General features: G+C 38.9%; 1 protein-coding gene across 1 annotated transcript; it reads right to left on the bottom strand.

Moving 5' to 3' along the window:
- Positions 1-1876: 1876 nt before the first annotated feature.
- Positions 1877-5856, bottom strand: ABT1 (activator of basal transcription 1). Its single transcript, XM_015829578.1, has 4 exons — positions 5778-5856; positions 4420-4753; positions 3704-3879; positions 1877-2676 (listed from the first exon to the last, which is right to left on the bottom strand). Exons 2-4 carry the CDS (start codon positions 4688-4690, stop codon positions 2338-2340), a joined length of 786 nt encoding a protein of 261 aa, XP_015685064.1. The 5' UTR covers positions 4691-4753; positions 5778-5856; the 3' UTR covers positions 1877-2337.
- Between the last annotated feature and the right edge of the window lie 7708 nt (positions 5857-13564).

The following is a 13564-nucleotide window of genomic DNA, read 5'->3' as shown; positions in this document are numbered from 1 at the left end:
CAGTCAGGGCACCGTTGCAAGAATCACTTTGAAAAGTATTGCATCTTCAGATCTTTCTGGAAATTGTCCAGTTAGGAGCAAACTGCATAAGCCAAAGGTGAAAGATGGCATATTTAACCTTCTGCAGACAATAGATGGCTATAACATACACAAGACAAGCAAGATGGCTATAACATACACTTGGATTAAGCAAGTGTAACAATCCCAATAATGGGAGAAGAGAGCATCTCTTTCTTCTAATCTCTCAAAAAGCAACTGAAGCTCCAAAGGAAATTCAGACAGAATTAGCCACACAGCAGAAGCAGGGCAAAAAGATTATTTGTCAAGGAAGGAGGAACACCTTCCATCCAGGGTATGCTCTATTTTCCTACAGTAGAGAAGTGTAATCTAAAAACTGAGACGTTAATACAGTCTCTGGAGACGGGAGATGTAATTCTGCAAGAAAAATTAACATGTTCTTTTATAAAAGAAAGATACCTAAAACAATTTAACAACTCTGCATGTTTCTCAAGGGAGCATTAATGGGGGGACTAAAGGGACCATAGTCGTCATAGATTACATAATCTGTCTCTCTGCTGATTAGCAATGAAGTTTCAAAATAAGAGGGATAAATATGGGGCTGGATCCAGCTCAATTCCACGTGGCTGTGGAAACCTGGTCATAAGGTGATCTACCTACATACCTACATAATGAGGAAAAAATGATGCATCTGGATGGGTCTGAATATCTTCAAACTATGCCAAACTATGTCCAGAATAGTATAGTCACAAAACAGCAATGGTAGAATATTGGGAAAGAAAATATTTAATAAAAAAATTAAAGGACACCCAAACAACTACATAGTTAATAAAAGAGCCAATTCTGAATGTAGTAAACAGGTAAAGAGACTGGGCTATATAGGTTACATATACAGGCACACAAAGCTCTGCCAGGCAGACAATATCTGTGGAGTCTCTCAGCCTAGATAAAGTATTGAATAAAGAGATTTTGGCCAGTAACTGAATATTAAACAAGTTTGGGGGTAGGTCAAATCTGCAGATCAGAAAAAGGAATGCACAATTCTTGTTCATTCCCAGACATTAAGTTTTTAACTCTTATCCACCAGTACGAGTGTCTCTTGAAGAAAACAAGCACTGTTACAACACAGTTAAGCATGAACTTTCTCCTGGGGGAGTGGAAGCAGCTTTCTGAATACAGAAAGGAAAGCTGGACTCTTCTGAGGCCTCAGGTCTGATGGTCAATTGGATCTAGCAAAATGCATATTCTCATTCACTAGGCTGTAATAGTCCAGTGATGCTCTGAACCAATATGTTTACAAAGAGAACCGAAAGAACTGTCTAGTGTAGATAACTCCAGATGTGAGAGGGAAGACGCTAAATTGAAAACAATCTCTGACTGATGGAATAAAAACTGCCTCATAGACAAAAAGAGTCAACTGGGAGTCCAGGAGACAAAGAAGACTTTAAACAAAGGTCAAGTAAACTTGCATGCTGTAAGGTGGTAATTATAGCCTGTAAACTGGAGTGATGGATCTGATTATCTATCTGGAAGCCCAGAGCCCAACAAAACATCATTGCATCAGTGGAAAGATATATATTGGCTTGTTTTGTCAGAACTGTAGGAAGTCTGAAAAAGAAAGTGGAGGGCACAAGTTCAAAGTAATATAATTTAACAGAGACAGGTGGATTTAAACAAATATCAAATGCACAGGTACAGCGTAATAATGGTACTGTGAAATTGATTTTGGAATAGTAGTTGATTGGGAACCGAGTATGAACCAGTAATATGTGAACCAGCAAAAAGATGAATGCAACAGTTTATAATCTTCAAATTGTAAGTATAGTGGGTCAGAATGATTAGCATATCCAATGACACATAGTCTTGTAACATCATAGTCTTTATTTCCACATAGCAGAGATTCTTGACATTTTCTTATTTAACAATATATCAGTTCTACAAACGGAGGCGAGATTAAAATATCTTGGTCTTCACCATATGCAACCTTCACAAAAGAGTCCAGCCTTTTCCTTTATTCCCTTGACTTCTCAATCAGTAAAGGAACAACCAAAAGAGAAAGTTGCCTCCTGCCTAATCCCCTCAAGAAAAACTTAGTCCATACTCTACACAGAGTATGAGAAGAAAAACTCTACATGGCTTTCTAAAGAAATGTTCTGCTCAGAAGGCAAGTCTGCAACTTCTGTATCACCAAAACAGCAGGACAAGTACTTATTGAAGCAACCTGAGCATTTTCTTCTAGTAGGATTGATGGCAGATTTAGTTTGCTCTTCTCACAATAGTTAGCTGCCAAGACCTAGACCAGGAACATGAGTGAGGTCCTTATTGCTGGATATTGAAGATTTTGGTCAACAGAGATTTGTTTGACTGAGATTTCTGCTGAATCTCAGCAGAGCGGGCTAGCTGTTGCTTGAGGCGTTTCTTTCCTTTGCTTGTCTGAATTTCATCCTCAGTACAGCGCTGAACGAAGCCCCAGCTCTTCTCCGCGTGTTCTCTCTGACTGTCCTTCTTCAAAAAGTGCTTGCTCTTCTCCACATTCTGCAGGTAGAAATTAGTCTCTCGTTTGGCTTGGGAAACTTCAGCCCGCATGCGTTGCTGCCGCACTTGCCTTTCATATGCAAGCTGCTCACTCAAATGAGTCCATTTGAAGCGGTTCAAATACTAAAGAAGATATGAAAACTAGTTAATGGATCATAAGATTATCATACCTGCATACTGTATAACAACTCATAGTTGAGAAGATGTAACCTCAGTGTAAATAGTTTCCATATTGTCTGAAGCTACTCTATCCCCACATTAACATATGGCCTGGAAAAAGTTCTAATATCCTTAGAACTGGTTAAAATCTGTAATAAAGAATCTGGTAGTAGAAGTTCAGTGACAAATGTAGGACCAGTCGCAACCCTCAATCTAACCAGAGAAGCTCACTGCAAGCACTTGTCTTGATACGAGACTGAGCTATCTGTCACATTCCCAGATGAAGAGAGAGAGAGAAAAAAGAAACCATTCAGTGTACTATAAACATGTGATCTGAAATTAATCATCTTCATATAATTTCATCCCTTGACCTATTTTAAAGATACAGAGTTCATGTACTTGAACACTAGCAATCCGTTAAAGAATCGAGAAGAGGTATGAGTGCCTCTTCAAGAAATACATTTATTCCAAAATGTCCTCTATTTATCAAGTGCCACATACGCATAGGGATTCAGTACATCGTTTATAGCAAGTAAAATATTATATCACAGATTAATTTTTAAAATTAGGGCTGTCATGTCCTATATAAAAATTGTTTTGAGCATGTACACTGGCTTATGGGGTGCTGTTTGACCATCACTTGCTTCAACCCATTGCATCTTAAGTAAGGACACTATAAGAAAACATAGATATAGGACATATAAAATTGATTTAATCCTTTCAGTGTCTCTATATATGGCCGAACTATCTTGTCAATTCAAATAGAAGTTTAGCAAAGCAACTTATCTTGTATCAAATTTCATGAACAGAAGTTGGAAATGCAGGAGAAACAGCACTTTCACAACTTCAAGTCAGAATCAGTCTATCCAGAAGGTCATTGACCATTAATTTTTGATTTCTTTGAAGAACCAACAAAAAAACAGATTGAGTTGTTCTCAACAACAATTGGATTATGAATAGATAACAGAGTACTCAGTCCCAGATAACACACCTTTATATTCCACAGGTCATAATGGAATTTGCTTTTCTTACGAACACCGATAGGAGTATTGTGTAAACTAGCAGCTACCAACTTTGCCACACGCTTATCTCGGAATTCTACCCAACCTTCTGTGAAATTTTTGGCATTACTACCAGCCGCCTTCTTTTTCTTTCGGATAAATCGCTCTGGGGAATGCAAAAAGAAAAAGAGTCATAAACTGTACAGACTTTGAATTAGGGTAGCTTAGTCGTGTATACCTTAAGCCTTAAACCAACTTACCCAAGTGTAAAATGTAACCATTAACAATTGTCAAGCGCCAGGCAAATCAGGAGACTTAGGCAGTTCAAATGAGTATAAAGATTTATTGCAAGCTTAAGCTCTCTACAATAATCTGACCAACTGGCAATTAAGGGAAATGAGCGGGAGATAAGAGAGGCATTCAAGTTGGGCTGGACTTAGATCTCTTGCGGGCACATAGGGAGTCATGACTATAATTTCCTTTTGAGATGATAAAATCTGCATCACATTTCAAATAAAAGTCCACCCATCTGAAGATAGCTTCCATCTGAAAACCATGCCTCTCACATTAAGGACAAGTGTAATGAAAAATGATATTCAATGCTAGCCCAGTCTTTTACACTGGAAGGTGCATTAACTTTATTTAGTATTCTCTTTTCTGCATACTTAGAACTGCTTACTATCTCTAATGCACCATACAACCTCACCTTCAGGCTGCAAGAAAATACGTCCTATTTCACCATGAACGCAGAGGAGGTTTCGCACATGCCGAGGCCGGAAGCGTGGAGGGATATGACCAAGATAAACTATGCCAGGCACAAACTTTTTGACATCATTTTGATTGGAGGAATCCACCTGAGAATCTTCTTCTGTTTCTTTATCTTCTGAAACTGTCTCTACTTCTTCCTCTTCGGTGTTCATTACTGTGTCTTCAATCATCGATGTCAGTTGCAGTTTTCCTGCACCTTCATCATCCATCTGGTTTTTATTCTTAGTTATTATTGGGCAATATACGGATATAACTGAAAAACTGTTTTCTTTCTATAATACAAAAACAGAATACAGTAATGAAAATTTAGGACGAAACTGCTTTCTGTCATACCGACACCCAATATTTTTCCACATTCTCCAAATGATGATATAAAATCAATTATCTGAAATTTATATTGTTATTTCTCCAAAAGTCCATAATGTCTTGCCACGCTAGCTCAACCAGCACACTTTCCTTCTGACCCCGATAAAAGGAAAATTGGCATCTGACACGTTTGCACCATAGAGCCAGCAACTATTGGCCAGTACACTGGGGCTTTTAATGGTGTTGTATTTGATTAACTTTTTATTTAGATTTACCTGGCTGCCCTTTTCATAGACATGCTCCTTTCTAATCTTAGCTTTGATGGTTTTAATTATACAAGTTTTTAATGTTTGTCTCTTTTTCAAAAATATTGTGACTGTACGTGAGATGGGGAGCTATATACAATAATTTTGACTGACTGACACATGAATAAATACATTTATGGAGGCCAGAGTAGAACTTGAAAAAAAAGGAGTCATGATATAAGAGAATAAAGGATAAAGAAAATAAAATATAAATGCATTTATAACGGCTGTAAAGAAAATTGGAAGCCATTTTATATCTTCCCCCCCTTCATCTCATTTCCCCCCCTTAAAATGTGTATTGTTTTTTACTCTGTAAAACAACTTCTATAAAAAATAATTTAAACGTAAATCAATATATAATAAGTAAGACTCTGGAAGGCTTACAATTAAAATGAGAACATCGGGTTCTTCCTAACCCCGTACTAATCTAGCTTTGAATTACTGCTAGATTCTATCCTTCCTTACTACTTCTTATCCCAAAGATGCTTTTTCAAAAGGCAACTGGACTTTGTTTTTTCTTGAAGACGTCTCGCTTCTCATCCAGCTTCTTCAGATGAAGAACTTAAAAAGCTGCTCGGATGAGAGGCGAGACGTCTTCAAGGAAAAAGTCCAGTTGCCTTTTGAAAAAGTACCTTTAGGACAACCCTGACCTGGATGACTGAGAATCTCCATACACGTTTACTACCTTTTAATTCCTCCAAGGCGTTCCTTTTATTTCGCGTCCTTCTCAAATGTGCTCCCCGTAAGTTGAGCGACGCCTTCATTAACGGCATTGTCGCAAAGGGAAGCGAGCATTTCCCCCCATAGAGCTAAAACGGAGGGAGAACTGATACCGAGCCAGTGTTAACGAAGGGTAACCATAGAACTTTTACCTCTTCATCAAAAGTCTACGGTCACTAAACCCGAGGGTAGGGAAGCGATGTTTTTTGTGACGAGAGATCGATGGAAAAGGAGGCGGAGCTTGAACAGCTTCGACCAATGAAGACGTAGAGGAGATGGAACGAGGCTGAGATCGTGGAATGTCAAAGCAGCCAATCGCAGGCCGGCCAATCAAGTGTGGGAGGATTCGTTTGCTGGTTTTACCTGTTGGAACGTTTCGTTTGGGCGCGCGGATTAAAATCTCACCTGGGCCCTTACAAGAAAATGTTGTCGCGGCAAAACGAAGGGTAAAGAGGGACTTGTCTGCCTCCATCCCCTCCACCCCCTTTACAGATGTTGAACATGAACTCTTGCAGTTCTCAGCTAGAATGATTTTTGGCTATGCAGCTGTAGTCTGATGGAATAGAATAGAGCTGCAAGGAACCTTGGAGGTCTTCTAGTCCAGCCCCGTGCTCAAGCAGAACTTATACCATCTCAGACAAGTGACTGTCTAGCCTCTTCTTAAAAATCTCCAGTGATAGAGCACCCACGATTTCTGGAGGCAAGCTGTTCCACTGGTTAATTGTCCTCATTGTCAGGAAGTTTCTCCTTAATTCCGGGTTGCTTCTCTCTTTAATCAGTTTCCAACCATTGTTTCTTGTCCTGCCCTCTGGTGCTTTGGTGAATAACATGACTCCCTCTTCTTTGTGGCAGCCCCTCAAATACTGGAATATTGCTATCATGTCTCCCCTATTTCTTCTTTTCTTTAGACTGGCCAAACCCAAGTCCTGCAGCCATTCTTTGTATGTTTTAGTCTCCAGGTCTTTGATCATCTTAGTTGCTCTTCTCTGAATTTTTTCCAGACTCTCAACATCTTTTTTGTGATAGGGTGACCAAAATTGGCTGCAGTATTCCAGGTGTGGTCTTACTAGGGTTTTATAAAGCGGTACTAATACTTTGCGTGATCTTGATTCTATGCTTCTGTTTATACAACCCAGGATTGTATTAGCTTTTTTGGCTGCTGCTGCACACTGCTGGCTCATAGTCAAGTGATCATCCACCAGGACTCCAAGGTCCCTCTCACATTTACTGTTTTTAAGCCAGATCTCGTCTAATCTGTACTTGTACCTTTGATTTTTCCTGCCTAAATGTAAGACTTTTCTCCACATTGAAACTCATTTTGTTGGATAGGGCCCATTGTTCAAGTTTGTCAAGATCTTTTTGGAGCCTGAGTTTGTCTTCTGGGATTTTGGCTACTCCTGCCAGTTTGGTGTCATCTGCAAATTTGATGAGTTCCCCTTCAATTCCCTCATCTAAGTCATTTATGAAGATATTGAAGAGTACTGGGCCTAAGACAGAACCTTGTGGTACCCCACTGCTTACTTCTCTCCATGTGGATGTAGTACCATTGAGGACTATTGGTTGAGTATGGTTTGCCAGCCAGCTACAGATATATTTGGTGGTGATGTTGTCTATTCCATCTTTTTCTAGCTTACCAAGGAGTAGGTTGTGGTCTACTTTATCAAATGCTTACTGGAGTCAACAAATCTGGAAAGAATTGATCCCACACTTAAGATTGTCATCTTTTTTTAACCTTTTACTATGTTTCTAGATCAAATGTGCATCATTGTTAAAATTCAATGTATTGGCCAGAAGTGCATGATAGATTGTGCCTTTTATACTTTGACACTGCAGAAGGGAAAACAGTAAGAATAAGGCAATGTAAAAGAAATCACAGTACAGCTTATATTTATTGTGCAAATCTCATACAGTATTCTCTTATCTTTTATTCAAATAGACAAGGCACCTTAAAACAACATTCTTCTGGCATTTACCGATGAGTCTTAATCAGTTACTTTCCCTCAATGTCTGCTAAGGAATGGTTATGAATCAGCAGAAAGTGACAGTGTGGATGAGGATTATACAGAGTTTAGTCACCATCATCATTATTTAAATATTAGACACTTCTGTATTTTATTGATACATCTCGATATTTTACAAATGGGAAAACTTGTATACTGTAACATCTTTAATATGCTTGCCTGTCTGGCCCTTGTAAAGCACATTGCTATATGTTCTCTATTTCCCTTGAACTGCATTAATTTAATGTATGTTTTGATCTGATTTTGAAATTGTTCTGGTCTGATTTGGAAATTGAGACTATTCATTTGAGGAAAGATAAACAGATAAGAAAACCTATAACTGTCATGTTAGTAGTCGTAAATGAATCAAACATGTATTATCAGTCTGTTTTCTGATACCATCAGATAGCCTATGAATATTTTAGATATATCGTGGCTTATCTCAGCACACTTTATCACTAGCTACAATGATTGGCCCTGTTACATATTGTCATTCAACATTTGGAGGGCTACAGATTTTTTATACTTCAATCTGTAATAGATTTGGTAATAAAGATTATAGAAAAATACTGACTAACTTGCTGCAATAAGGCAATTAGGCTGTTTGTTTAGCAATATATATATTACCAAAATATACCCGACTAATAAAATTTTGTGTAATAAGCCTGCTCCATCAAATGAATTGAGTAAATGCTTGCTACAAAGATTTTATAAGTATGTTGATTTGTAGGGGACATGGGAAAAGAGACAGAAAGGAAAAGGCAGGATTGTTTTGGAATGTAGACATCAGAGCAACAAAATAAGATAAGCAGTGGTCAGTGGTGGGATTCAGCCAGTTAGCACCACTTCAGCAGAACCGGTAGCTAATTTTTTTGTTGCCCAGGCCCAGAATGGACTTCCGGAAGCGACATCCACACAGAGAACCGGTTGTTCACATATTTGAATCCCATCACTGGCAGTGGTCATTAATCAAATACAAACAAATGCCATTGCCAGACTGATACAACAAAATCAACAACTTACAGTCCACTCCAAAACCTGCAACACCCTTTTAAAATGAAATTTGTAGACTTGAAAATAGGAATATCATAGCTGTAATGTGGAATGATAGAAAATAGAAGCTAGGGAAAATACAGGATGTTTTGGAAACTATAAAATATACTATTTGTGAAAGTCAGAACATTTGACAAGTAATGATGTAATATTTAATATTAGATGATTTATCAATTGTACCATACAGGACATTTTGGTTCATATTCAAACTTGTTGCTCAAGGTGTATAAAATAAGGCAATTAGTCTCTGTGGAGTACTATGTGAAAGCTATAGGTGGCAGTAAAAGAAATATTATTGAAGGAGTCTCTTGTGGATCTGAAGGAGTCAGTTCTGGAATGTTCACCACAGTCGACTAGGGAATCTGTTGTTTGGGGATGAATATTATAGTTGGGGAAATGCCTTTAAAATCCCTAATTCCTGTTTCTTCATCATTTTGTCAGGTAGCTTTAGTGGTTCAGGTGCTGGCCTAGAAACCAGGAGACTGTGATTTCTAGTCCTGCCTTAGGCATGAAAGCCAGCTGGATGGCTTTGGCCCAGTCACTCTCTTTCAGCTCAGTCCACCTTCCAGAGTTGTTATTGTGGGGAGAATAGGAGGAGGAAGGCATATTAGATATATGTTTGTGCTTTGAATTATTTACAAAGTCATAAAGGAATAAAAATCAGATCAATATATAAAAATTGATTAGATGTAGATACAGTATTATCTGTGAGTGCATATGATAGATAATATCATAGGACCTGGTTATATGCAATAGATTTTGTGGCACCTTCTCGATAGAAACTGGAGGTATGTAAATATAGGGATCAAGCAGTTGATTTCCTTTACAAAATACTGGTACTAATTCATTGTTCATCACAATAATTTCAGAAAATGTATTTGGCTTCCTTGTGCCTTTCATTTATTTTTTTTACTAATAAAATTGAAAGCTGCTGAACTTTTAAGGAATGTGGCACAGTATTTGTTCATTTTTGTATATTTAGGAGAATCGAGCATACAATATAATTAAGGCTGAAAACAGAATAAATCAGTAACATTGTACTAAAATAAAACTACTGTATATCTGCTGAGGTTTTGTTCTCCACTGTATTTATTGATGCAGAAAATTCCAGGGAAAAAGAGGATAAACACAGGGAAGTGGAGAGGTAAGGCTCTAAGAATATACAATTTGTCACACGCAATGTTGATTAATCATTTTCATTTTTTAAATTTTACTTATCCCTATCAGAAGTTTCTACATCTTGTTATTTTTTCATTCATTTCTGAAAACTGAAGTTTTGCTTATAAAGAGAAGGTTCTCATTCCCTTCAGATTACTTTCCTGATTTGAAATGAATATTTCCAACATTGACTAATTTCTTTCATATCCTAACCATCTTGTGTATTATTTTAAAATATTTTAAAATATTTCATTATCTTTTTTTCTTCTTGAGGAAGAAACCAAGAGGAAAAGAAAATAAATATTTTTTCCCCAAAGCAGGAATGGGAAGCACTCTTTTGAGTCTTTCAGTGACTTTGCCACTTATCTGCAGATATATATTTTCACTCCAAATCTGAAATAATAGTGACAGAACTTGATAATTCTCTTGTCTAAGAGTGTTATAAAGAACAATATTCTTGATGTATTGTAATCTGTTATCACCTGGGATGTTAGTATTAAGAGCTTCAATATCTACAGTGGCTGGAAGTGTTTTTCCTGGGAAGTTATCTATGCTTTGTGGTTTTCTCAGGAACTAATGTGTAATTTGGATTAGTAGTGCACCTGGTCTGAGGATTGAGTCCATAAAGCCGAATATCCCACTGTAATTGTGTCAATTCCAAGAACAGTGGGGTATCCCTTACAAATGTGGCTATTTCCCACTATTCATTTAAACTACTATTTATCCCTTCATGGGCTCCTGCACACAATTCATTTAATGTGCTGTCCCTCAGTCTTTGAGCTGGCAGAAGGTTATTCTGGCACATATACAGATATAAAAAGTCTACATACCCCTGTTAAAATGCCATGTTTTTGAGATGTAAAAAATCACTTCAGAATTTTTTTCCACCTTCAATGTAACGTATAAGCTGTACAATTCAATTGAAAAAACAAACTGAAATCTTTTACAGGAAAACAAAATAATGAAAAAGTACAATAACATGGCCAGATCTAATGAAATGCCAGTAGGGTTGGGGCATCTGAACTTTGGGTATTGCAGGAGATGCTGTTCCATATCAGACGTTATGAGAGAAAAGGCATGCTTCCTGGGTCCTACTACCATAGATGACATTGTTTAATGTACTTAAAGAATTAGAATTAACCAGATGTACTGTAGCTTACATGGTATAGGGTTTCCTGCCTGACCAGAGAGCTGGACTAGAACACCTGCAAGGTCCCTTCCAGCTCTGTTATTCTGTTCAGCTTTCAAGTGGTCTCAAGGACACCCTGTGAGATGCAATAATTGAAATGGGAGGTTACCAAGGAATAAGTGACAGTGAGTAGGGCCTCCCAATTTAGGAATAAACTGTAATTGGTACAGAAGACGCATAAAGAGTCCAAGCGTGGAGTAGGTCCATTAGAGATGCCTGGGGAGTGGTCTTATCCAGTTATTTGGGAACAGTTTGATCCTGATGGACTTGATGAGGTGAACTTGGTCATCAATGCTGTCAGCGCAATCTGCTATCTGTCAGTTAGATCCATATACCTCCTGATTGGTGAAAGCCTCCAAGACTATGGCCTATAAATGGATTCAGGTAGTGATAAATACATCACTGCAGGAGGGGACATTTCTGGGACCTTTTAAAGAGGCCTTGGTTCACCCCCTTAGCCAGAAAATCCTTATTAGGTCTACCTGCTTGGACAATTTTTGTCCAGTTTCTCATCTTCCCTTTTTAGGAAAGGTGATGGGAAAGGTGGTTGTACAGCAGCTTCAGAGGGTCCTGGATGAAATGGATTACCTAGACTTCTTCCAGTTGGGTTTCAGGCTGGATTATGGGACAGAAACAACATTGGTCACACTTGGTGATGATACCTGGAGGGAGCGGGAGAGGGATAATGCATCTATCCTTTCTGTCCTTGACCTTTCAGTGACCTTTGATACCATTGACCATGGTATCCTTTTGGGCCTGTTGTGGGATCTGGGGCTGGGCAGCTCAGTCTTGCACTGGTTTGCCCCCTTTCTCCAAGGCTTGTCCCAGTCGGGTTTGATAGGAAGCAAAAGATCCAGCCACTCGTTTGTTGTGTGCCCAAAGGCTCAGTATTCCCTCTACTCCTTTTTTATCATCTACATGAAGCCTCCAAGATCATTCACCACTATGGGATGAAGTATCATCAGCTTTATATCTCCATTCTGGGTTAACCAAGTGTTGCTGTCGCTGCCCTCTTATGATGCCTGGAGGCTGTGGAGATGGGGACAAATAGGCTTTGTCTGAACCTTGACAAAACTGAGGGGCCATGGGTGCCTGGGACTTCGGGATCTGGGACTTTAACATCTGCAGACAGACCCCATGGGTAATTTTGTGGTTCTCCTAGATTCACATCTGCTGCTCAAAGAGCAAGTGGAAGTTGTAGCTAGGAAACCTTTTGAGCAACTTTGAGTTGTGCGCCAGTTGTGCACTTTCCGGGATCATGGGTTCCTGCACTCAGTCACTCATGTCCTAGTCATCTTGGACTACTGCTATGTGCTGTACATGGGGCTATCCTTGAAGAGTATTTGGAAGCTACAGATGACAGCGCTACAGTCAATTCTAGAGGCACCTAAAGTGATCATGTAATATCGCTGTTATTCAAGCTGCACAGATTGCCAGTTTGCTTCCGGGTGCAAATTAAAAGTTATCACCATTAAAGCCTTTTATGTCATGGGTCCAGGCTATCTGAAGAACCAATGGGGTTGGCCTATCCCACTCATTCAGGCAGAAGGGGCATGTTGTAGACCTGTTGGTCAAGGAATTCTGGCTGATGGGGTCCAGGAGAAGAGCCTTTTCTGCCATGGCTCCCATTCTTGGTAACATTGTGAGATCTGTCCTTGCCCTCTTGGTCATCTGAAAGAGCCTCAAAACCTGACTCTATCACTGGCGTGGGGCCCCAATGGGGATGTTCCAGCCTGGAAGTGATTAGTGGGCTAGGAAGATCCCACCCTCACCCTGTTGTGTGCTGGTTCCTAAGTTATTTAATTTTTGTGAATTTTATATTAATGTTTTAATGTTTCTGTCTCTGCTTTTATGATGTTGTAAGCCTCCCAAGGGTTGCCTGACCATCAGATGGACCACATATACTTTTAATAAATAAATAAATGAGGTACATAAGAGAGCTAGTTTGGTCTAGTGGTTAAGGCTAGAAACTGGGCAACTGTGAGTTTTCTAATTCTGGATGGGTGACTTAGGGCCAGTCATTCTCTCTCAGCCCAATTCACCTCACAGAGGTGTTTAGGCAATAACTCCTCAAAATCTTCATCAAATCCAGAAATAGTATCGCATAGGCTGGAAAAGGCTAAAGAGAGAAGTAGGGAAAAGAACGGCCACTGAAACTGACTGAATGGATTACTGGTGAAATCTTACCCTTACTTAATTCAATGGAGACTTGCCTACAAGGAAATAGGTCGGTCATTTGCACGCATCATACTCCAAAATTACCAAGAAGCAGCAAGAAATTACCAAAATCACAAAAGGCATTTGTGAACTTGACATAGCCACTCACAAGCTTCCCAACTGTGCTTCTGCATA

This window comes from Protobothrops mucrosquamatus, unplaced genomic scaffold (genome assembly GCF_001527695.2).
Source record: "Protobothrops mucrosquamatus isolate PMUCROS unplaced genomic scaffold, P.Mucros_1.0 scaffold_234, whole genome shotgun sequence".
NCBI lineage: Eukaryota > Metazoa > Chordata > Lepidosauria > Squamata > Viperidae > Protobothrops > Protobothrops mucrosquamatus.
The sequence above is the reverse complement of the archived record's forward strand: the minus strand, read 5'-3'. Positions and strand labels throughout refer to the sequence as shown.

Excerpts from the sequence above, each read along its gene's own strand:
- ABT1 (XM_015829578.1), bottom strand. The coding sequence starts at position 4,690 with ATGGATGATGAAGGTGCAGGAAAACTGCAACTGACATCGATGATTGAA. Across the intron at positions 3,880-4,419 it reads TATTTTCTTGCAGCCTGAAG|AGCGATTTATCCGAAAGAAA; the intron begins GTGAGGTTGTAT and ends TGCATTCCCCAG. Across the intron at positions 2,677-3,703 it reads ATGACCTGTGGAATATAAAG|TATTTGAACCGCTTCAAATG; the intron begins GTGTGTTATCTG and ends TATCTTCTTTAG.